Here is a 23125-nt window from a genome sequence, read left to right on the forward strand (position 1 = left end):
GACAGGATGACTCTTGATTGAAAATGCTTGGGGTGGGGGTGTCTTATGTAGTAGTGTACATTCTTGAGGATAATGGACAGATCTCTAACACTTCTCTCCACCTCTACACTCTTAGCCTCTCAGGGCCTCCTGGTCATCTCATATGTCTCAACATATGGGAATGCCAGGCCAGATTCGAAATGATCTCCGGAAAACATTGAGGATAGGGAAGGTTCTGCCCTCTAGATGTTGTTGCACCACAACTCCCATAATCTGACCATTGGCTGTGTCAGCTGGGGCTGATGGGAGTTGGAGTCCAACAACATCTGGAGCACCACAGGTTCCTCACACCTACTCTAGAGTGTAGTGGCAATTGAGTCTTAGGATTTCTATAAGAGGCATGTTTAACTTCAGCATTTCAGAGGCTGGGAGGAGGTAGCTTTTGTCCGCATAGCTGTGCCATGCTACCTGTTCAAAAAGCTATATAGGAAAGGGCATCAGAAGGATATGTCCACTTACCAGTACTATCAGTACAGGAAGAAGCCCCCATTTCACTTGATGCGTAGAATGGAAAAAATAGATAACCCAGCTAAAATGGCTATATGAGGAAAAGCCACCACACATCTCATTGCTTGAGGCCAGACCTTAGCCTCACCTTTCCTCCCAGAAACCGGCTGTTCTTAAACTTGCGCATGAAGAAGGCAATGAAGAAGGTCCCCAGCATGAGGATGAGGGACAACAGAGCAGTGTTGGGCTGCATCTGAGTGTCAAGAGCCATGGAATCAGCAGGCAATGTGCTGGCATTCAGACCCTTTTGATGATATGGTGGGTAGAATCTCAGCAGTGGGTGCTCTGTAAAGACCTGGGAATATTGTGTAAGAAAAGAGGACACTTACAGCCAGCTGGGACAGGCAGAAGAGCTGTTAATCCTTCCAATTCAGGGACAATGTGTGAGGAAATCATCAGAAACTGGCCAAAAGCCACAAAGCCACAGTTTATCTCATACTGTTGGCATAGAGGCTATACCAGCAGACAGACAGATCAAGAACACACCCTTTGTAAAAGGCTCACCTTGTAAAGCTTGTAGAATGTTTCATAAATGAAGATGAGGGAGATGAGGAAGGCAAAGATCTCCTGGGTGAAGGGGGAGATGTAGCGCACCAGGAAGCTGCCCTCAGCGGCCACAATGATGACAATGAAGACGATGAGCCACAGGCCAATCCATACCCGGCCTGTCAGATACTCAATGTTCTGGCTCTGGCAGAACTAGCAAAGAAGAAATTGGGGTGACAGAGAGAAAGGAGCCAGCCTGAGCATGTTTCCTCACCTTCCATATCTTGGCCTTCTTGGACCATTCTGTAGAGCAAGCCCGTACCCCATGAGGTCTGCTAGACCTTGTGGCCTGCTAGGAATTTCAGATGCCCCGTGTGTTTGCAGCCCCAGGAAGACAACAGAAAAGAATGTTTATCACAGTCCTGATGGGTGTCATTCAGTTTGTCAAGTCATAAACTGGGCAAGCCTGTGGCAGAGGCATTATAAACCCTCCTGGCTTGCACGTGGGAGAAGTGCCAAACAATCCAGCAAGAAGTGAGTTTCATCAGGATCTATCCCCTGTTCAGCTATATACTTGTCAACACCTATTGTGTTGCTCTGTCTAAACCCTACCCAGCTGCTTTGAGGCACATTTTGTTATTATCAATCCAGCCCACCTCCCTGTACAGTGTATTGCATACCAGCCACAATTGTTGTTCAGTCGTTCAGTTGTGTCCGACTCTTCGTGACCCCATGGACCATAGCACGCCAGGCCTTCCTGTCCTGTGCTCTCTCCCGGAGCGTGCTCAAGTCCATATTCATTGCATCAGTGATGCTATCTAGCCATCTCATCCGCTGCCGTCCCCTTCTCCTTTTGCCTTCAGTCTTTCCCAGCATCAGGGTCTTTTCCAGGGAGTTTTCTCTTCGCATTAGGTGGCCAAAATATTTGAGCTTCAGCTTCACTATCTGTCCTTCCAAAGAGCACTCAGGGTTGATTTCCTTTAGGATGGACTGATTTGACCTCCTTGCAGTCCAGGGGACTCGTAAGAGTCTTCTCCAGCACCACAGTTCGAAAGCATCAATTCTTCGGCGCTCAGCCTTCCTTATAGTCCAGCTCTCACAGCCATACATTACTACTGGGAAAACCATAGCTTTGATTAGACGGACCTTTGTCGGCAAGGTAATGTCTCTGCTTCTTACTATGCTGTGTAGGTTTGCCATAGCTTTCCTTCCAAGGAGCAAGCGTCTTTTAATTTCATGGCTACAGTCACCGTCTGCGGTGATCTTGGAGCCCAAGAAAATAAAATCTGATTCTAATTTTAAATAAAATTAAAATAAAATAAAAGCTTCCATTTCTTCCCCTTCCATATGCCAGGAAGTGATGGGGCCAGATGCCATGATCATCGTTTTTTTAATGTTGAGTTTCAAACCAGCTTTTTCACTCTCCTCTTTCACCCTCAACAAGAGGCTCTTGAGATCCTCTTCGCTTTCTGCCATTAGGGTGGTATCATCTGCGTATCTGAGGTTGTTGATAATTCTCCTGGCAATCTTAATTCCAACCTGTGATTCATCCAGCCCGGCGTTTCTCATGATGTACTCTGCATATAAGTTAAATAAGCAGGGCGACAATATGCAGCCTTGTCATACTCCTTTCCCAATTTTGAACCAATCGGTTGTTCCATGTCTGGTTCTTACTGTTGCTTCTTGACCCTTGTACAGGTTTCTCAGGAGACAGGTAAGGTGGTCTGGTACCCCCGTCTCTTTAAGAATTTGCCACAGTTTGTTGTGATCCACACAATCAAAGGCTTTAGCGTAGTCAATGAAGCAGAAATAGACGTTTTTCTGGAATTCTCTTGCTTTCTCCATGATCCAGCGAAAGTTGGCAATTTGATCTCTAGTTCCTCTGTCTCTTCGAAACCCAGCTTGTACTTCTGGTAGTTCTCGGTTCACATACTGCTGAAGCCTAGCTTGTAGGATTTTGAGCATAACCTTGCTGGCATGTGAAATGAGCGCAATTGTACGGTAGTTTGAACACTCTTTGGAATTGCCCTTCTTTGGAATTGGAATGTAAACTGACCTTTTCCAGTCTTGTGCCACTGTTGAGTGTTTCAAATTTGTTGAAGAGATTTTCTTGAAGAGATCTCTAGGCTTTAGTAATTTGTGCACACTTCCCCAGCATAGTTACCAAACCCCCTTGTGGTCCATAAAGGACACACTCAGGGCAAATTCCCATGAAGGCAAAGATAAGAAATGCCCAAAGCAGCAGAAACAGCAGCAGTGTTGGCCAAGAAGCACTCCTTCTGTTCAACAATACAGAGTGAGATAGACAGTGTCTCTTTGGCTAAAGCAATGCATTCATTCTACACATCATTAAATTGAGAACATCCCCATCCTATCCCATCTTATGCAACAGCCTTCTCTGGTCTGGGCATAAGGTTTCCTCAATCAATGCGCATTGATTATACCTGCAGATTAGAGAAGATCTGTGGGATCTGTGGGATCCATTGGTGGTGATTATTTGACAAGCAAGGGAAGCCTCCTCACATTGTGGAATCATTTCCAGACTTAAAGCAGTCCAATCCACATGTTACCAGCGCAGTGTAGTAGCCTTTGAGATCAGCATGTATAAGCAGGAAATAGCAGAAAATTATTTGTATGAAGTGACTTCAATGTGATTTGGAGCATGAGGCACTTAAAATCATTTCAACCCTGGTAAGAATCACTTCCCACAAACAGTTTCTCACATGGCTCTCTTCTGACCCATGCTTTTTGAGATTTTGGTGGCAACCACACTGCTCAGGTAATGTGTGTGTTAGGACAGAGTTGAGCCTTAAAAGGTGATGAGTGTATACATACATACATACACTCTCTCTCTCTCTGCAGGGCTATATGGACACATCAGAAGCAGTGTGCAGCAGTATGTGGCAAATGGAACACACACATGTGGAAGTGGCAATGTAAAACTAAGCAGGACACCAGTTTACCTTGTAAAAAGCTTCTTCAAAGACCAGCAAGGGCCCTGAGAAGCCAATGACAAGGAGAGGCTGAGCACTCAGCAGAGAAAAGAGCATGCCCAGCACTGACGTGGAGATGATCAATTCTGAAACGCCCATGAGGCCTTCTGTCTTCTCCCCTGTAGAGAAAAACATTGTCTCTGGGACATGCTGCAGAGTGGCAGACAGAAACACATGCATGGCTCCCCCTGATGTATGGGGCTCACCACAGGGGAAAACTATAGCCTTTTCTCTCACTTGCCACGGCCAATAAACCCCTCTAAGCATGTATACTCTACTATCATGCCTGAATTTGCTAATGGGTTGAATGAGGGCCAATAAACATACCTTTAGAGCCTTAAACAGATTGGACTGAAATATCTGAAGGAGCACCTCCTCCCATACCAACCTGCCCATGCCTTAAGGTCTTCAGTTGACTCCCTTCTCCATGTGCCTTCCTTGGTGGAGTTCCATTATGAATGCACTAATGACAGGGCCTTTTCCATCGTGGTGCCCTGACTCTAGAGTGCTCTTCCCAAAGTGGTATGACTCATGCCAACATTACAATCTTTCCAGCACCATGTTAAGACTTTTCTATTTGCCCAGGCAGTTTTGAGGGTTATGCAGTCTCAGTCTACTTGTAGTTTTTATAGTGTTTTACTGCCTTTTACTCTGTCATTGTTATGAAGGATATTGTTTTACTGTATTTGTATTTTGTTTACATAATTTATATGTCTATTATACACTGCCCTGGAATCCACTGGATGAAGGGCAGTTTAAATTTTTTAAAATAAATAGATAAATACTACTACTCCTAGTACTAGATAATTTCCTGGTATAGACTATGGAAGCTCAGTGAGAAAAATCACACTTTAATGTCAGCGAATGTCTAGAAGATAATCTCCAACCACAGAATGCATTCTTGCACACACATACACTCCTGTTAGTCCAGCAAGTAATAAGAGACATCTTCTAGCTGCAGTGATACTGAATCTTGTACTTATATCAAATACCTTCTTGGGGGTGACTGCACTGATTGCTACCAATACACACGGACAAAAAGGGCATAATACTTTCTCAAAGAAGTGTAGAAGTGTCCTAGGGAAAATGGTACCTGCCTTTCCCTGCTTCTGGATCTGCTTCTAATATGAGCAAAATTGTAAAATGCAAACCTATGGGCAGGGCTCTGTTTTATTTTATTTTATTTTTTATTGTAATCCTTGTTTGGCTAGCTGGAGGGATGCTGAGAGTTGTAGTAGGCCATTTTCTGTCTAAATATGCATAGGATTGTGCCTTTATTGCATCCTGAGCCTATATACCATGTCCCAGTGCTTAGGAAGTAATCCATTCATTGGCACCCATGAACATTCACAGAATATTTGGAGAAGGGGGAGGATTGGGTTCAAGGGGAATCCCCCTAACCTATTCAGTAGTGGAGGGACAGTCCCCCTCACCACTGAAAAACGTATTCTTCTAGCCCCAGCTGGTTAAGGGCAAGTGCCTGTGCACTGCTCTCTGCTGCTTGGGATATGAGGGCAATGCTCATGTGCAACTCTTGGCCCCCAACACTCTGGTTGTTTGTGGGAGGCATGGGGCCATTTTGACCTTCCTTTATTTTTCTGCAAGGATAGGTTGAGATTGTTTCTTCTCCTGGCTTGCCCTCACCCCCACCCAATTTAGGACCCTGAATTGTCTGCACACAGGCATCCCACTTTAGGAATATAGAAAGTAACTATTACTTGTCGCAAAGTGCTTCTGTTGTTGCCATTGAGAACGGCAAGGGATATGCATAAACTGGACAGCCCCAGAACCAGGCAAGAGTGAAATGGGACAGAGTCAAATTCATCTGGGCATAGCAAGAGCCAAGCCGAGTCCACCCACTTGGCCAGTGTGAGCCCAGGCACAGATGATCCAATCCCAGCCACTTAGCCAGTACAAGCACAGGCAAAAATTTAATCAGTCCCTCTCAACCTTTTGGGCAGCACAAGCAGACAGAAACCAGCTTGAGCAGAGAATGACGGGTAGGGGGAGTGGGGGAGGAAGGAGGGGGACTTGTTACCTAGCAGTCCCCCAAAGGTGATGGCAGGAGAGAGAGCAGCAAAGTAGATGAATAGCACGGCTGCGAGGCACTGGCTGTGTAGGGCATCTCTGAGGTCACTCAGATACTTGGGGTACCTGCGCTTTATGTCCCGCACCAAACCGCCAAAGAAAATGCCGGTACGCTTCAGAGGGTCATCCTCCTCCTCGCCCTCCTCTTCCTCTTCAGCTTTCACTTCACACAGCTCTGGAAAGACATGAACAGCATGGTGGGAGAGTGGTGAGGGGAAGAGAGAAGGAAATAGAAAGAGGACACCTTTGCATGTAGCAGGTGATCAGGTCTCAGTTCCTCCACTAATTTTCAGAAAGCCTCCTCTCAGCATCAGCTAACTTGTCCTGCATCTCTTTTGAGCTGTCACAAAGGCACACACAGACTGTGCAAACCCTCACCCACCCTACCCAGGGCATGAAGCAGAATCACTAGATGCAAAAAGCAGGGAGAGAAGAAACCTTTGGCTTCCTGAACATTCCCTTCTTTGGTCGACTTCTGGTCCCGCTCTTTTCTCTTCCTCAGTAGAATTTTCTGGAAGGTGGCAATCGACTTGAGCAAATCCTTCCCCTCTACTTCTGATGGGGGGATGACGATGCTACAATCGAGGAATTCATTGATGGCATTGAGTAGGTCCTGCCGGTCATCTGCCATGTAAGCAGCTTCATGGAAATGCTGTCAGCCAATGAGGAAACATGGTCAGGCAGGCAAAGAGCATCCCTTCACTAGCCTCTGTCCTCCTGGATACCACTAGCTGGAGACACTGCCCCAGATTCAAGGTGGGCCATCAATCCACTTCAAGGTCTGTACTGAACCAGCATCGCTACAAGATCCTGCAGCTCTGCTCTCCATTCAGAGTGACAGCCTGGTCTAATCCAGTTTCACAGCAACAACGTATGTTCCAGCTGTCCCTATTTTGCCAATGGGAGGTATGTGTGTGTGGGGGGCTGCATTTTACAAATATTGTTACTGCGAGCATGTGGTCACTAAAGCTTCCATTCTTGATATTTCAACTGGAGTCTTAGAAGTTAAACCTGATGGATCTTGACTCCAGATGCATATAAATGGACATGCTGTTGAGGTTCAAATTGAACTGTCAGGTATAACAACATATTGTAGGACAATTATGATTCCCCCCAAAATGTTTTTAATTAAAAAACACCCTCTTTGTTTTAAATCATGTGACCAAACAAATCAGTAACTAAGGGCACAATCCTCTGTATGTTTAGACAGAAAAAAGTTCTACAACTCTCAGCATTCCCCAGCCAGCATTCCTATGCTGGCTGGGGAATGCTGGGAATTGTAGGACTTTTTTTCTGTCTAAACAGGCATAGGATTGTGTCCTAAGTAGATTTTTTTTTCTTGGTTGTCAAAACACAAATGTACACCATTTCTTTCTATCTCCCCATAACTATGTACCTTGTTTCTAAATGTTGTTGAATGTGTTTGATTTCCACCTGTTCTGTCATAAGTACAGTGAGATCCTCTGCAAGATTAAGCATACTAATTCATTATTATTATTATTATTATCATTATTATATATTTTTAAGGAAATTGCTATGGTCAATTTACTTGCACACCTACTTAGAAGCAAATGCAGGACAGGCTATTTCAGAATAAACGAACACAGCTTTAAGCAAGTGGAAAAGAGCCTTCAGAAATATTAACCGAGGGGTGGCGGGGAGTGGAGTGTGCTCAGATAGTGATCCTTGGTGTGATAACAGGGTAATTAGAAGTAAACACAAGTGCCTATTTTCACCTATGAAATGGCGGACAGAACAAAACAGCTGTGTGGTCTCTATTGTGCTATTTGGGACATCTGAAAGAGGATGTCCACACAACACCTTCTTCTCTTGGGGTCTATGCTTGAATGTACATCAGGTGTGGGGAAACTGCGCTTCCCCCCACCCATAGACTATTAAACAGCAATCCCTCCTCTGTGCAGATTGCATAGGGCATGTGTATGTTACAGTTCCTCACATTTGCCATGTGGGCAAGTCAAGGGGACTGGTACAGGCTATGCAGAAATCATGACCAGAGGATTCATCCACAGGAGGAAGACGGCTGGAGGTAGAAGAAAGTGGGTTTGCGCACAGAGCAGCATGTGGTTTAAGAACACTGGATCAATTGCCTGATGTAGGTGGTGCTAGAGGTGTATGTGTGTCAGAGTGGGGATGGTGGGAACTCCCAGACAAATAACTCACCTCCCATTCTTCCTCCCTGCCCCCTGATCTCTGTAGTTACTTCAAAGAAAGGCACTTTTCACATACAGATTGTAATTGAATTAAAAAGTGGAAATTAAAATAAGGCCGCAACCCTAAGCATGCTTAACTGAAAACTCCATCAAAACCAACAAAATTAACTTCAGAGGAAAATATGTGGGGCGTGTTAACATGAAATATACCATTGTTTCTTTTCCAGAAAACTAACATGTGGTACAAAGCTGCCCCCCCAAATTCACTTTGGCTCTTCTCTGCCCAGTTCAATATCTTTTTCTGGTCCTGTCAATGCATTCTGAACAGCAGTTGGCACAGTGATTGTTTTATTGCCAGGAAAGGCTCAATGTATATAACTGGCCAACTGGGTTTCTTCTTACTAAGGGCCTATCAGAAGAGTCCACATTGCTGTCTCTTCTATCACTAAGGTCCTGAATGGGTACCTAGTGTCTCTGTTACTGAGTGGCCTGGCTGATTATAAGATTAACAACAGCCCCATGTTTGAGATCTTTTCTCCTAACAAGCATAATGTTACATAACATGGTGGGCAACAATGGAAAGCTGATAAACTTCGTTATTTCTATGAACATTGTGTCAATTTAGGGGGAGTCAGCATATGTATATAGTTACACTTTATGATTCTGCCCCAAGTCCTTGTAAAAAGGCCATAAAAACTGAGAATTGCAGCTTTGTAGAAAGCAGAAGATCCCCCCACCCCACTTCCTCAGAGGATCAGCCAAAGGTTGATCCAGCCCAAATAATCTGGGTGGACTTCAAGCGAGGCTGCTGAACCAAGCCAAGAGGAATCCCATAGTTAGGAATCCCTAATGAATGGTGTGTCACCAGCTACCCATCATCTAAATATGTTTTAATAGCTAGGCATTAAGCGCTCTGCACTTTTCTGGGTGGCCTATTTAAAATTAGTAGCTACCTCGTTAAATTGCTCCAGACAGTGGGAATTTTGGATCACCATGTAGTGATGGTGATCCAAAGTAGTTAAGATTATTTAATCTAAAAATGCCATTTTTTTAATCCCCAACCAATAATCTCAATAAGGATTTTATTTATTTATTTATTTCACTTCTTTACATTTTGATTTATTCCAAATGGCTTCTCCTTCTTCTCATTTGGATCCTAGAAGAAGCCCTATAACTCCTCCTTGTGACTAAGAACTTCTGGTCCCACCTTCATCTCCCACCTTCATCTCCCACTCTGTCCCTTTTCATGTCACAGACTCTTCCTGTCTTGTGCTCTCTTGGCTTTGCACTGCTTTTCCATTACCCTCTGCTCCAACGCCTGCCTCTGCACCATCCTGTTTCCATCCCCATCTATTCTCCAGCTCCAGCCTAAACCAACAGACAGCTCCTCACCTTGTCTGACATGAGTGTGGAGATGGAACGTCCAATCTCATGGTAATCCATGTTGGACTGGCTTGGCCCAAGCAAGACAAAGATGAAGCGGACAGGAATTGGAACCTCCAGGACTGACTCCAAGAACACAGCCTCATTTAAACGGACAAAAGCCATTGTTGGCTGTTCGAGGAACTGAACACAACCTGTCAGGAGGGGAAGAATAAAATCATATGGATCAGTATGAAAACTATATCCCTCTAATAGCAAGAAGCACGTCCCAGAATTAGGGTCCAGGCAAAAAGACACACAAACTGCAAGTTGCTTCTGCAAATATCCTCACTGCAGCACCTGCTAGTAATACAGAACAGTAGCTCATGTAAGTAACAAAAGACACAACACCTGGGCATGCAGTTTGTAGTTCCTGTCCCCTACTTTTCCAGGAGAGTGTGGAAGACAGCAATTGAAAAAGGAAAGTTCCATTAATAATTTAATGAGGTAACTTTATTCTAATCCTGAAACCACCTCAACAAAGACAAGAGCCAAATTCAGATGCTTCTCTAGAGTTCTCTCTATCCATACCACAGCTGAGAATGAGAAAGAACAGAACCTACTTGAACTATTCTGGAGGACTGACTTTTCTCTACCAAGGATCTCTGACAGGCCTAGATATTCTGGGGAGGTTTCAGAAAAATCCTGTAGCTCATGTTGTGTGTTGTGTTGTGATGCAGGGGTATATGCTGGTGGTATACCGAGTCAGTCTGAGTTAATTGGTTTCCCCTATACATGGACCATATGTGGTTGTTGTACCTGGCACAGCCTGACTGATGGGCTTTGGCAGTGTTTTTATGGACACTGAGGGCATTCTGCCATTTTCCTGCCATTTGGGAAATTTCTGGTTGTGTGTTTTGCCCCGCCCCTCCTTGACTGAGTGGGTATAAGACAACGTTCCCCAGCCTGGCACCTTCCAGATGTCATGGACTATAATTCCCATCATCCACAGTTGTCATAGTCCAACACATCCGGAGATACCAGGTTGAGGAAGGCTGGTGCAGGATATGGCAGCCATTCTGCCAGTGTAGCAGCTATGTATTCAGCACACACATCCCCGGTGTAATTGGAGTATAGGATTGCTCTATTATGTCCTAACAAAGAATTTATCCATACATCTCTGCAGTCATCAGATCAAAGAATTCCCAAAGTTTAAAAAAACTCTCATCCCCCAAAAGAGGGTTCCTTTCCTCTTCTAGAACCTTAGTCTTTTACTATAAGGAGAAATTTCTCCTTCAGCATCCAAAGAAATCACCTTCTAGGGAAAACTATGAAAAATGTATCTTCTGTATAAACATAGTATCAGTGAAGCTCTGAAATTTCTCATTAGGTACAGGTTTTCCTCACCGGGTATAATTGCTACCTCCCAGTTTTTTAGCTGTTATTTCCAAAGATCTGAAATATGCATATGAAAAATATGCATAGCAGGTTATGAGGGCAAATAGGCTAAGCAGCTTAAGAAACAGGCCTAATGACATGCCTGATCTCCCCATGAGACAAGAGGAGCAAAAGGAAGAACGTAGCTGTTGGGAATACTACAGTGACCCTGATACTATGAGCCCCACGCAAAATCTCTGTCTTAGACTTTGGCTTGATATTCCTTACCAACAAGCACCACAGTGGCCTCAGCATCATCAGGAATCTTCTCCATCAACTTGAGGTATTTTCCACGATGTCCCTCAGAGCTGTGAAGGTGCATGTTTTTCTGTCTCAACAACAAAGATCCTCATTAGTTAAGGCTGCCTCTCCATGGTGGTATTTACACCTCACACTGCTGGAGCGGCACTTGGCTTTGCTGGATGAATGGGTCATAAAGACAGAGGCTGCATTCTGGTCCTTGAGGTCCCACAGGGTACAGTCTTTGATCACCTGCTGTTCTCTCTATCTCTATGTGCTCATCTAAGGCAAGTTTAGATATTGTTTTAGCATATTCTGCAACAACAATATCCCCCCTACACATTCATTCATTCATTCATTCATTCTCAGGCCACTAAACCTTTATGCTGATAGTTCCCCTCTCTATTCCCGCCCCTGCCACGTCTTGACCAATGCCACTTCTTGACTTCTCCTTGTTCCTTCCCTGTGACTAGTAGAACCAGAGTAAATTATGGAAAATTCTGCAATATTTGCAGCTTTGCTAAATTTGCATACATTGTCAAATTTTGCATTTCTGTCACACGAGTGGGGGTGAAGTTTAGCACAGGGTTTTCTATAGCTCACACTTAGCTTTAAATCTGCTGAATTTCAAAAACAATTCAGCCCTGATACCTGTTTCTCACTCACCTCCCTGTAGTCAGGGTCGAGGATTCTGGGCTCTGTCATTTCAATATGCTCTTCTCCCATCAATGGCATGCAAGTGTCAACTGCATGGTTGTGGTTGTGGTGGTGGTTTCCTACCATAGAGTTCATGCTGGAATTGGAATGGTTCCGGGGGAAGAATGCCTCCTTCTCATCATTGGGGTGGCTGAAGAAGGAATGTGGCCAGTAAAAGGCGCTACAGGAGTTTGGCCAGCTTTCTCTGGCTAAAGGTCACTGCAGCTTTGTGGAGGTTCCCCTTTAAAGTAGCTGCCCAGAGCTTTGACCAAAGTGAAGAGGTAATACCTTTCTTACAGAGACATCATTGATTCATGCTGTGTCCACAGCAACAAATCACTGCTCTTCTAACTCCCAGGTCCCCAGCACCCACTTTCATGTTCCCTATATACCCCAAACCCCTGGTCTCCCTGCATGTATCCTAGACTATGAGCTCCTCTGCAACTTCACAAATATATCAGCTTTTCCTTGACCTGGGGCAGCCAACACCTCTGGGCATCCTCAGTCCCTAAGACCACATCAGGAACCTCTTCAGTTCCACACAGAAAATGCTCTTGTTCTCACTCAGTCCCCTCTTGCCATCCCTGGGCATTTGTGCAGCCTTTAGGCCCCAACCTCTTGCACTATGCCACTGTTCACACTCCATATTTACTTGTCCTTCAACAGCTCTTCTTCTGCCACCTGTGTCCCTGTCACCCCAACCCCAACCCACTCTTTTCCTAGTCCCAGCACACCACCCACCTGTGCTTGAGCAGCAGGGCCCTCAACACGTTGGCTCGGTCTTCAGCCTTGATCTGGTCTGAGATGATCATGGTCTCTACCACCAGATGAGCAATGCCAGGTAATGTTGTTTGCTCTAGATCCAGCAGGACAGCTCCTGAGAGAAGGAAGACCAACTGGTTTAGTCCACTGAAGGTCACATGGAAGACCTCTCAGTCAAGAAGTCTCTCAGGCATCCTTTCTCTGTGTAAGGGACACCTGAGTTCATACTGCCTTGTCTTTGGCAGCATCAGAAGTGTCTGCATGCTAGGAAGATGCCAGGCCATTCAGGGCTTTGCAGAATGTTGGTCATTCAAAGTCATATATCTGTAGCACACTGCATGGGATTTGTGGTGCAAGGGCTTTCACACATTGCTACTCAGATCTCCCCAGAATCTCCCATGGAAGTCTGAACCATAACCTGAGCCTGAATGCTTTGTGAAAAACAACAAGCAGACAAGCAAACCTTAGGAACTTCCAGACAAGGCTTTTATTGCTCTATCACCCTGCCTCATTCATAGAATTTTATGAGGTTTCTAAATGTCATCTCCCACTCATAACCCTCCTGTGTTTTCCCATGGCTTTGTCCATCTTTTTTCTTACTGCGGAAAATCCGTTAAGAAAAAAGACGGAATTTCTGCACAAGGCATTCTTATTCGTAGTGCGAGGAGGTCTTTGTCTGGAAGCACCCTAAACCTACATTTTAAAATTTGGTGGCTTCTTTTTTGGCCCGAGATCTTACTGTCTTGCACATCGAGCCCCAGGACCAGGCTACCATGCATGATGGAAAGGGATCCCGGCAGTTAGAGGACAGCCCATTATGTTGGCCATAGCTCTCTACCATTCTTTCCCTTTCCTTGGAGAGCCTGAACCTTGAGAGATCTTGCTGATTTGTTTCTCTGTTTGCAGTTCAATATGTAACTATAACCAGGGTCTTGTCAATGTATACTCAGGACAAGGCCTGGTGCAATCTTGGCTACTGTCAGGGTGGAAACTGAGCCCAGAGAGCCTCAGAGCAGTTCAGATTCTGAGGAGGAACAGCTACCTGTGGGAGAGGGGCCATCTCATCCCTCACAGGCTCAGCACCTGGCAGAGATTCCTCCTGCCAGCATTCCAGAGATAGATAGTGACCCAGGTAGTGAGGGAATGTGGGAGGGGGGCTTCTTAGACGCTCAACGCAGATGCAAAGAGCGACAAGCTATGGAGGGTGCGGAAAGGAGGCGTAGCGCCCCTTTGGCGCGCAAGCAATGGCCGCCTCCCATGGACCCAAGGGAAAGAGGGAGGATCTCTCCCTAGCCCATAAGTTCTGGGTCTTCAAGTGACTCTCTTTCAAACGGGGATCAACTGACTACTTGAAGCTTAGGCTACCCTGCTGTTCCTTACTTTAGTCGCTGGTGATTAGCATCTGAAAGAGTCATTAAGTTGTAAAAGGATTAAAGCTTTGAAAAGAAATCCTTTTGTCTGTGTCTTGAGTTGGCTATTGAAATCTACTGGGAGAAGCCGCCAGAGCGCTCCTGACAGCTACTCACCATGGGCAATGGTCTTCCTGAGCTCCAGAAGGCTGCGAAAGGAGAGTGAGGCCACATGAGGCTTCCCCCAGCGTGCAGTGTCCTCCTCAACATCCTCCTCAAATTTGATCCAACGTGCTGTCTCCTTCCAGTGCATGTCCTGGTTCTTGTCCACCACTAATTCATTCAGCTCCACAAATACCTACCACAGGAGGAAAAAAGACAGGCAAGACAACTGAACTGCAAGCACATCACCTGGTATTTTGCTATGTCCTCTGTGCAAATTCTTCCATAACAATGGATAACCTAATTTCCTTTACTGTCATAGGGATACCACTGGAATAAGGTAGTGCCCATTATCTCTGCCCTTCTAGCACAAGAGATCCTGTGAATGACAGGATGCTAAGTGCTGCTGTGATATAATTCCAGAGGAAATATATGATTTATTGAGAGCACATGGAGAATGTAAGAGAAGGACGACTAGAGTCATACTAGCCCAAAGCGTTTATGAGATATAATCGCCTTCCAGGCGATATGTTTCCCCCCGCAGCATATACTTGAAGCTGCCAACCTTGCCCTGCACATTGTGGGATCTCAGTAGACCAGGGCCATTACGGTACCTCATGGGGTTTTCTGTCAAGCTTCTTCTTTTTCTTCTTTTTCTTGACAGATTGTGAGGACAAAGACTTTTTGCTGGATCTGGTAGTCTGGCTCCGGGAGGGTTTCTTAACTAGATGTCTCCTTACTCCTGGATTATCTTCAAAACGATGACCTAGAATAAAGGCAGGGCAGGAACAAGGGAAAGTGGAATGATGAATGGAGTGCATTGTCAGCTTCTATAGCTGGGGTTGTGCATATGCCCTGATTGCACCAGGGAAGCACAAAGTATTGGTAACGGCTACAGAATTCAGCCCCCTTCATGGATCACTGCCTTGTTGTGGCGAAGGGGCTTGCGAAACTCAGTGAAGCCATAAGCTATGCCATGCAGGGCCACCCAAGACGGACAGGTCATGGTGGAGAGTTCTGACAAAATGTGGTCCACTGGAGAAGGAAATGGCAACCCACTCCAGGATTCTTGCCAAGAAAACCCCATGGAACGTATCACAAGGCTAAAAGATATAACACCGGAAGATGAGCCCCTCAGGTCGGAAGGTGTCCAATATACTACTGGGGAAGAGCAGAGGGTATTTCCAAGTAGCACCAGAAAGAGTGAAGCGGCTAGCCAAAGCCAAAAGGACACTCAGCTGTGGATGTGTCTGGTGGTGAAAAGAAAGTCCGATGCTGTAAAGAACAATATTGTTTAGGAACCTGGAATGTCAGATCAATGAATCAAGGTAAGCTGGAGGTGGTCAATCATGAGATGGCAAGATTGAACATCGACATCTTGGGAATCAGCGAACTAAAATGGACAAGCATGGGCGAATTTAATTCAGGTGGCCATTATATCTACTACTGTGGACAAGAATCCCTTAGAAGAAATGGAGTAGCACTCATAGTCAACAAAAGGGTGGAAAAAGCAGTACTGGGGTACAATCTTAAAAACGATAGCAATGATCTCAGTACGAATCCAAGGCAAACCATTCAACATCACAGTAATTCAAGTCTATGCCCCAACCATTGAGGCCCAAGAAGCTGAGGTTGATTGGTTCTATGAAGACCTATAACACCTTCTAGAACTAACACCAAAAAAAGATGTCCTCTTCATCATAGGGGATTGGAATGGTAAAGTAGGAAGTCAAGAAATCACCGGGATAACAGGCAAGCATGGCCGTGGTGTACAAAATGAAGCAGGACAAAGGCTAATAGAGTTTTGCCAAGAGAACACGCTGATCATAGCAAACACTCTTTTCCAACAGCACAAGAGGCGACTCTACACATGGACATCATCAGATGGTCACTATCGAAATCAGATGGATTATGTACTTTGCAGCCAAAGATGGAGAAGCTCTATACAGTCAGTAAAAACAAGACCTGGAGCTGACTGTGGCTCAGAGCATGAGCTTCTTATTGCAAAATTTCAGCTGAAATGGAAGAACGTAGGGAAAACCACTAAACCATTCAGGTATGACCTAAATCATATCCCTTATGAATATACAGTGGAGGTGACTAATAGATTTAAGGGATTAGACCTGATAGACAGAGTGCCTGAGGAACAATGGACGGAGGTCCATAACATTGTTCAGGAGGCAGCAACTCAATCCATCCCCAAGAAAAAGAAATGCAAGTGGCTGTCTGTTGAGGCTTTACAAGTAGCTGAGGAAAGAAGGGAAGTGAAAAGCAAGGGAGAAAGGGGAAGATATATCCAGCTGAATGCAGAGTTCCAGAGAATAGCAAGGAGAGACAAGAAGGCCTTCTTAAATGAACAATGCATAGAAATCAAAGAAAACAATAGAATGGGAAAGACTAGAGATCTTTTCAAGAAAATCGGAGATCTCAAGGGAATGTTTTGTGCAAAGATGGGCATGATAAAGGACAAAGAAGGCAGGGACCTAACAGAAGCAGATGAGATTAGGAAGAGGTGGAAAGAATACACAGAAGAACTATACAGGAAAGATCTGAATGTCCCTGATAGTCATAATAGTGCGGTCACTGAACTTGAGTCAGACATCCTAGAGAGTGAAGTCAAGTGGGCCTTAGGAAGCATGAGTAACAACAAAGCTAGTGGAGATGACAGCATTCCAGCTGAGCTATTTAAAATCCTCAAAGATGATGCTGTTAAAGTGCTGCACTCAATATGCCAACAAATTTGGAACACTCAACAGTGGCCACAAGACTGGAAAAGGTCAGTTTACATTCCAATTCCAAAGAAGGGCAACACCAAAGAGTGTTCAAACTACCGTACAGTTGCGCTCATTTCACATGCCAGCAAGGTGATGCTCAAAATCCTACAAGCTAGGCTTCAGCAGCATGGGAACCGAGAACTACTGGAAGTACAAGCGGGGTTTCGAAGAGACAGAGGAACTAGAGATCAAATTGCCAACTTTCGCTGGATCATGGAGAAAGCAAGAGAATTCCAGAAAAACGTCTATTTCTGCTTCATTGACTATGCTAAAGCCTTTGATTGTGTGGATCACAACAAACTGTGGCAAATTCTTCAAGAGATGGGAGTACCAGACCACCTTACCCGTCTCCTGAGAAACCTGTACAAGGGTCAAGAAGCAACAGTAAGAACCAGACATGGAACAACCGATTGGTTCAAAATCGGGAAAGGAGTACGACAAGGCTGTATATTGTCGCCCTGTTTATTTAATTTATATGCAGAGTACATCATGAGAAACGCCGGGCTGGATGAATCACAGGTCGGAACTAAGACTGCCAGGAGAATTATCAACAACCGCAGATACGCAGATGATACCACCCTAATGGCAGAAAGCGAAGAGGATCTAAAGAGCCTCTTGTTGAGGGTGAAAGAGGAGAGTGCAAAAGCTGGTTTGAAACTCAACATTAAAAAAACGATGATCATGGCATCTGGCCCCATCACTTCCTGGCCTATAGAAGGGGAAGAAATGGAAGCAGTGACAGATTTTATTTTCTTGGGCTCCAAGATCACCGCAGACGGTGACTGTAGCCATGAAATTAAAAGACGCTTGCTCCTTGGGAAGAAAGCTATGGCACACCTAGACAGCATAGTAAGAAGCAGAGACATCACCTTGCTGACAAAGATCCGTCTAATCAAAGCTATGGTTTTCCCAGTAGTAATGTATGGCTGTGAGAGCTGGACTATAAGGAAGGCTGAGCGCCGAAGAATCGATGCTTTCGAACTGTGGTGCTGGAGAAGACTCTTACGAGTCCCCTGGACTGCAAGGAGGTCAAATCAGTCTATCCTAAAGGAAATCAACCCTGAGTGCTCATTGGAAGGACAGTTACTGAAGCTGAAGCTCAAATATTTTGGCCATCTAATGCAAAGAGAAAACTCCCTGGAAAAGACCCTGATGCTGGGAAAGATTGGAGGCAATAGGAGAAGGGGACGGCACAGGATGAGATGGCTGGATAGCATCACCGATGCAATGAATATGAACTTGAGCACACTCTGGGAGAGAGCGGAGGACAGGAAGGCCTGGCATTGTATGGTCCATGGGGTCACGAAGAGTCGGACATGACTTAACGATTGAACAACAACAGAATTCAGCATTTTGAGAAGTTCAGCTTTCATTTAAAAGCCCCAGGTTCTTAGTCTTCAGGGATGCAAATACAGGCTTGAAAATGTGTGGGCGTTGCAATACATGTTGAAAACTCAGGAGATGTAAGGGGGATGAGCAGGTTTTCTATTAGCTTAGGTGGGGGCAGGGTTGCAGCATCCTGCATAGCTCCTTCCTCCCCATGACTATCAGAAGCAGAAGAAATTATGAAATATAAGCAGATTTATACTCATTTGCTTAATTTATACAAGTCACAGAAATCAGCTCTTAATACAGAATTTGGATAACCTTGGCATGTTCTTTTTAAGTCGAGTACACATAATTTCTCTTTTCATCATCTCTAAAACACCCCTGTTTTCGCTTAAAGCTCTTACTAAGCCTGTAACTAAGCCTTAGTAGAGGCATTTCATCCTTTTCAAAGGGGGAAAAACTGCACAAAAGCCAGGAAACCACCAAAGGAATGGCTGTTGGGAGAAAGGGAACAGGTCGTGGTAATCTGGGGAACCCAGGGAACCAGACAGAGACTCTAGGCAGGCCAGATTTGGCCCCTGAGCCTGAGGTTCTTCATCTCTGCTCTAAATGTACATATGACACTGTCCTTTACTGAGTCAGACCATTGGCTCATCTTGCCCAGTAGTGTTTGCTCCAAATGGCAGCAGCTCTCTAAGATCTCGGTATAGTTTTTCCCAGGCCTTCTACCTGAGTTCCTTTTAACTAGAGATGCTGGAAACTTAAACTGAGGCCTTCTGCATGCAAAGCCTGCGCTCTTTGACTGAGCTATTTCCCCACTTTGCCCTTGCCTTTGTCTACATTCTGTTTATGGAACAAGTTGCAACAGGGGTAGCAAATTCCCACACGTTCGTCCCCTAGCACTCTTCTTGAACAGGTGCAGGTGCATTGGCAAAAGATCCCTATCTCAAGAGTGGCATCTATGAGTACTGCAATATGCTCCACGAAGCATGGTGGAGCCTGATCAGTTACTTGGGGGGGAGGGGTTTCCAGGAACAACAGTGGAGTGCCAAGGAGTGCATGTTATGTAATAATCAGATGCTTCTCTGTGGCTCCAGGGAATTGGAGAAAGGGGCTTTCAAGGCTCTACTTTTATTGATAATTTTAAACATGTATAAACCACCCTTCATCCTAAGGATTTCAGGGCAGTATACAACCAGTCACGTCATAATACAATTAATAACAATAAAACACGGATAAAATCCTTAAAAGCTCAAATTTAAAATGCCTGAGTAAATAAAAATGTTTTTGCCAAAAATATTGTAACATAGGCACCAAGTGGCTCTGGTTTGGGAGAACATTCCACAACTGAGGCTCCACTACTGAGAAGGCCCTCTCCTCTGTTGTTAAGAAGTCTACCTCTGATAAAGGAGGTACCTGGAGCAGGGCCTCTACAACTTGCTAGGAGTACAAAAGGGGGAGCTCACTGTATCACAAGTATACATATATACCCTTTCTTGTTTATTTGTTACACATATCCTGCCCTTCCTCCAAGGAGCTCAGGCAGCATGTGTGATTCTCCCCCACCTCACAACAGCCCTCTGAAATATATTAAGCTGAGAGATAGTGAACCAGTTCGCATGATCGTCAGGCGGTTAACAAGCCACGGTGGCTTGCTAACCACGTTGCACGTGCCAGTCACTTGCTGCTCGATTTGCTTAATTACCCTTGCCAGCATGGCTTACTGAGTTGCCCAAACCCACCAAGGGTAGACTGCTGTCATGGTTAACAAACCACCCTAGAACCCTAAAACAGCCCACCATGGCTTGTTAACCACACTGATGATTGTGTGAACTGTCAGAGACTGGCCCAAAGATACTAAGTTAGCTTTGTGGCTACCTGAAGACTCAGTCCCCTGGACTGCAAGGAGGTCAAATCAGTCAATCCTAAAGGAAATCTACCCTGACTGCTCATTGGAAGGACAGATACTGAAGCTGAAGCTCAAATATTTTGGCCACCAAATGCAAAGAGAATAGTCACTGGAAAATACCCTGATGCTGGGAAAGACTGAAGGCAAAAGGAGAAGGGGACGGCAGAGGATGAGATGGCTAGATAGCATCACCGATGCAATGAATATGAACTTGAGCATGCTCAGGGAAAGAGCGGAGGACAGGAAGGCCTGGCATGGTATGGTCCATGGGGTCACGAAGAGTTGGACACGACTTAATGACTGAACAACAAGAAGGGACTTGAACCTGGGTTTCCTTGACCCTAGTCCAACACTCTCATCGCTACCCTACACCACAGTGGCTCTCCGCATGGCAAACATTTTGACCCCTGATTGCCATGCCCTTGTTTACAGCCCCTCTTATCAACATGGGTTGCAGGGCTATGGGAAAAGTATTCCAGATCTTTGGAGAACCAAATGTTAATATAAGTGGGGGTGCTGTTTGCATATTGTCACTTAGATATATGACCCAGTGGGTGACAAGAGAATTAATATAACTCAATCATTTTGGATAAATCAAAGCTAAAAGAAGGGGAGGCCTTACTGGATAACCTTTATTCTGTTTTGCTTTGTTGTTCTTTCAAATAAGGAAATAAGTAATCAAGGGCATAAACTAGCAAGGATTTGTTTTCTGTTTCCTTCTCCCCCCTCCAAAAGCATGCAATGTTTAGGTATCTTCTACCAATGCTACGGACAGGGCATTTAATACTAGTGGACAGAAATTCCCATGTAGTAGGTTCAAATGCTGTAAGGCCAAGATGGAGAACTGAGAGCTTTTCTGCTTTTCCAAGATGGAAGCAGTGGTACTATCTCCTCAGGGGACAGCTGAGAGAGGTCAATTAATTTGACGGTTCAAGCCAAGGGCAACCCCTTCGGAGTTCTGTTTTTATTTTTTCCAGGCATCAGTGGAATTACTGGAAGATAGCATGAAATATGAACAAGACAGATCTTCTGGAAAGAGTAGTGTCTGCTTGTTCTCATGAGAGTCCAGCTATGCCATGCCCTCCATCTATTCTTCACCTATGTTTAATACATCCTCAGAGTATGGATTTCAATAATAAATACTCAACTACCAAGGCTGGGTATTCCACAATGGTATCCCCTGGAATAAACATTTCAGATCCAATAATGCTACCTTAGAGCCTTCATCCTTAGGAAACTGGGTCACCAAATTAAATATAAATTAAATCTATACTGAGCCGAAGGGTTTTTTCCCCAATGGCTGTGTCCCTGATTTGAGTTCTGCTGACAGCTGGAACTCACCTCCTCCCACTTTCAGCTGTACATGAGTGACAAAAACCAATAACTGCTCATCAATACTAATGCACTCAAGCTACTATTGTGGGGTGCTATGTCTGCATTCGTATGTGGTGCCCATCTTTTCTACAGGCAAGTTGTTCAGTCGACTTGTAGAAAGAAAGAATAACCATCTGAGTGCAGGAATCTGTGTGTGATGCACATGTCTGACTAATGTGCATGTATAAAGTGGGTTATGTATAATGCATGCAAGTGCTAGATTGTGCATTATGAGCATATAAAGTAATACTAGCTGGGCCCAATAGGAACATGTTATTCATATACATACTTCTACGGCCCCTTCCCCAGCCTAACATCTCTTGAAGGAGAGGATGAGTAGTGCCATCTCCCTTCTGCAAAAAGAGGTCTGAGTTTGGTGCCCAAAGTCCAAAACAAATGTGACATGGGAGAGCCATGAACAGATCTTGCAACTTTTGTTTTTAATTTTAACAACAATTGATTTAACAACAATTTTGATTGTGGCAGTTATACTGGAAGAAAGGGATTTAACTATCTTCCCCAGTGCTGTTTTCCTGGTGTAATTACTCCCCAGCCCCAAATGCTATTAGCCCCAGTGAGAAAAAATACAGGTACCTGTATGGTGCCTATATTCTTTCCCCAGTGGAGCTAATAGCAGCTCTGAGATTTGGCTTTAAACATACTCAAGATTAGCCAGGATTCCAGTGGGCAGCATGGATAATGTTTCTGATGCATTTTCTGTCACTATGTATTCATGATGGAGGTCAAAATGGGAGACTGTGGGCCCCAAAGGAAAGAGTGTTTGGACAAATAAGCACTGCCAGCCCCAACCCTCTGCATTTCAGCCTGAGCTGACTGTGCACATTCAAGTCTTATAAATGCCTCATGTGGTCCTGCCTGGCACTAGTAACAGCAACTTCTGGATGATGTATAAGAGTCAGTTACCTGTACCACAGTATGCTTTAAGTGCATATGGATGGGCTTCCAGCCTATAAATGTACATCTGGTCATGAGTATGTTTTCTGTAGGATAAGCACAGGTCATAGTTTACAATATATGTTTTATGTGTGCTGTGTGTGTGCGTGCTTGCGTGCATATCTGTGATGTATATGTGTAAACAGTAACTGAAAGCTACATTTCTAACAAGACAGATTATAAACAATGACCAAATGGAGAAATAATGAACTCAATAGTTTGTGTATGAATGAGAAAGTATAGGTGGCAGTTAAATGTGTTCAGCCTGACATCCTTGGTAGATGCTTACAGAAAGGCTCCATGCCAGAGCAATACAAATGCCTGAGAGTATGCTTATGAGACGAGACAAGGCAAGGTATACGTTTAAGCAAATAAAAGATTGCTTGGTTGTATGCGCCCATGGACAGATAGAATGACCAGATGCAAAGAAGGAATCTACAAATCCTTCTAGATTTGTAGAAGGAAGAGTTTTGGAAGGTGCAAGTTGTCACAC

At 44.7% G+C, this 23125-nt stretch overlaps 1 protein-coding gene across 1 annotated transcript in view; it reads right to left on the reverse strand.

The window, feature by feature from the left end:
- SLC4A3 (solute carrier family 4 member 3) overlaps window positions 1-23125 on the reverse strand; it is a 57234-nt gene that overhangs the window by 8771 nt on the left and 25338 nt on the right. Inside the window, exons 7-17 of the mRNA XM_084804636.1 lie at window positions 14907-15058; window positions 14308-14488; window positions 12761-12896; window positions 11990-12170; window positions 11312-11411; window positions 9677-9861; window positions 6552-6765; window positions 6064-6288; window positions 3996-4144; window positions 1051-1245; window positions 635-841 (exon numbers count right to left, since the gene is read on the reverse strand). Coding sequence (XP_084660762.1) covers window positions 635-841; window positions 1051-1245; window positions 3996-4144; window positions 6064-6288; window positions 6552-6765; window positions 9677-9861; window positions 11312-11411; window positions 11990-12170; window positions 12761-12896; window positions 14308-14488; window positions 14907-15058 — 1925 coding nt within the window. The remainder of the gene's footprint in view (window positions 1-634; window positions 842-1050; window positions 1246-3995; window positions 4145-6063; window positions 6289-6551; window positions 6766-9676; window positions 9862-11311; window positions 11412-11989; window positions 12171-12760; window positions 12897-14307; window positions 14489-14906; window positions 15059-23125) is intronic.

Source organism: Heloderma suspectum, chromosome 1, assembly GCF_057233095.1.
Source record: "Heloderma suspectum isolate Gila_16-S chromosome 1, 16-S_ref, whole genome shotgun sequence".
NCBI lineage: Eukaryota > Metazoa > Chordata > Lepidosauria > Squamata > Helodermatidae > Heloderma > Heloderma suspectum.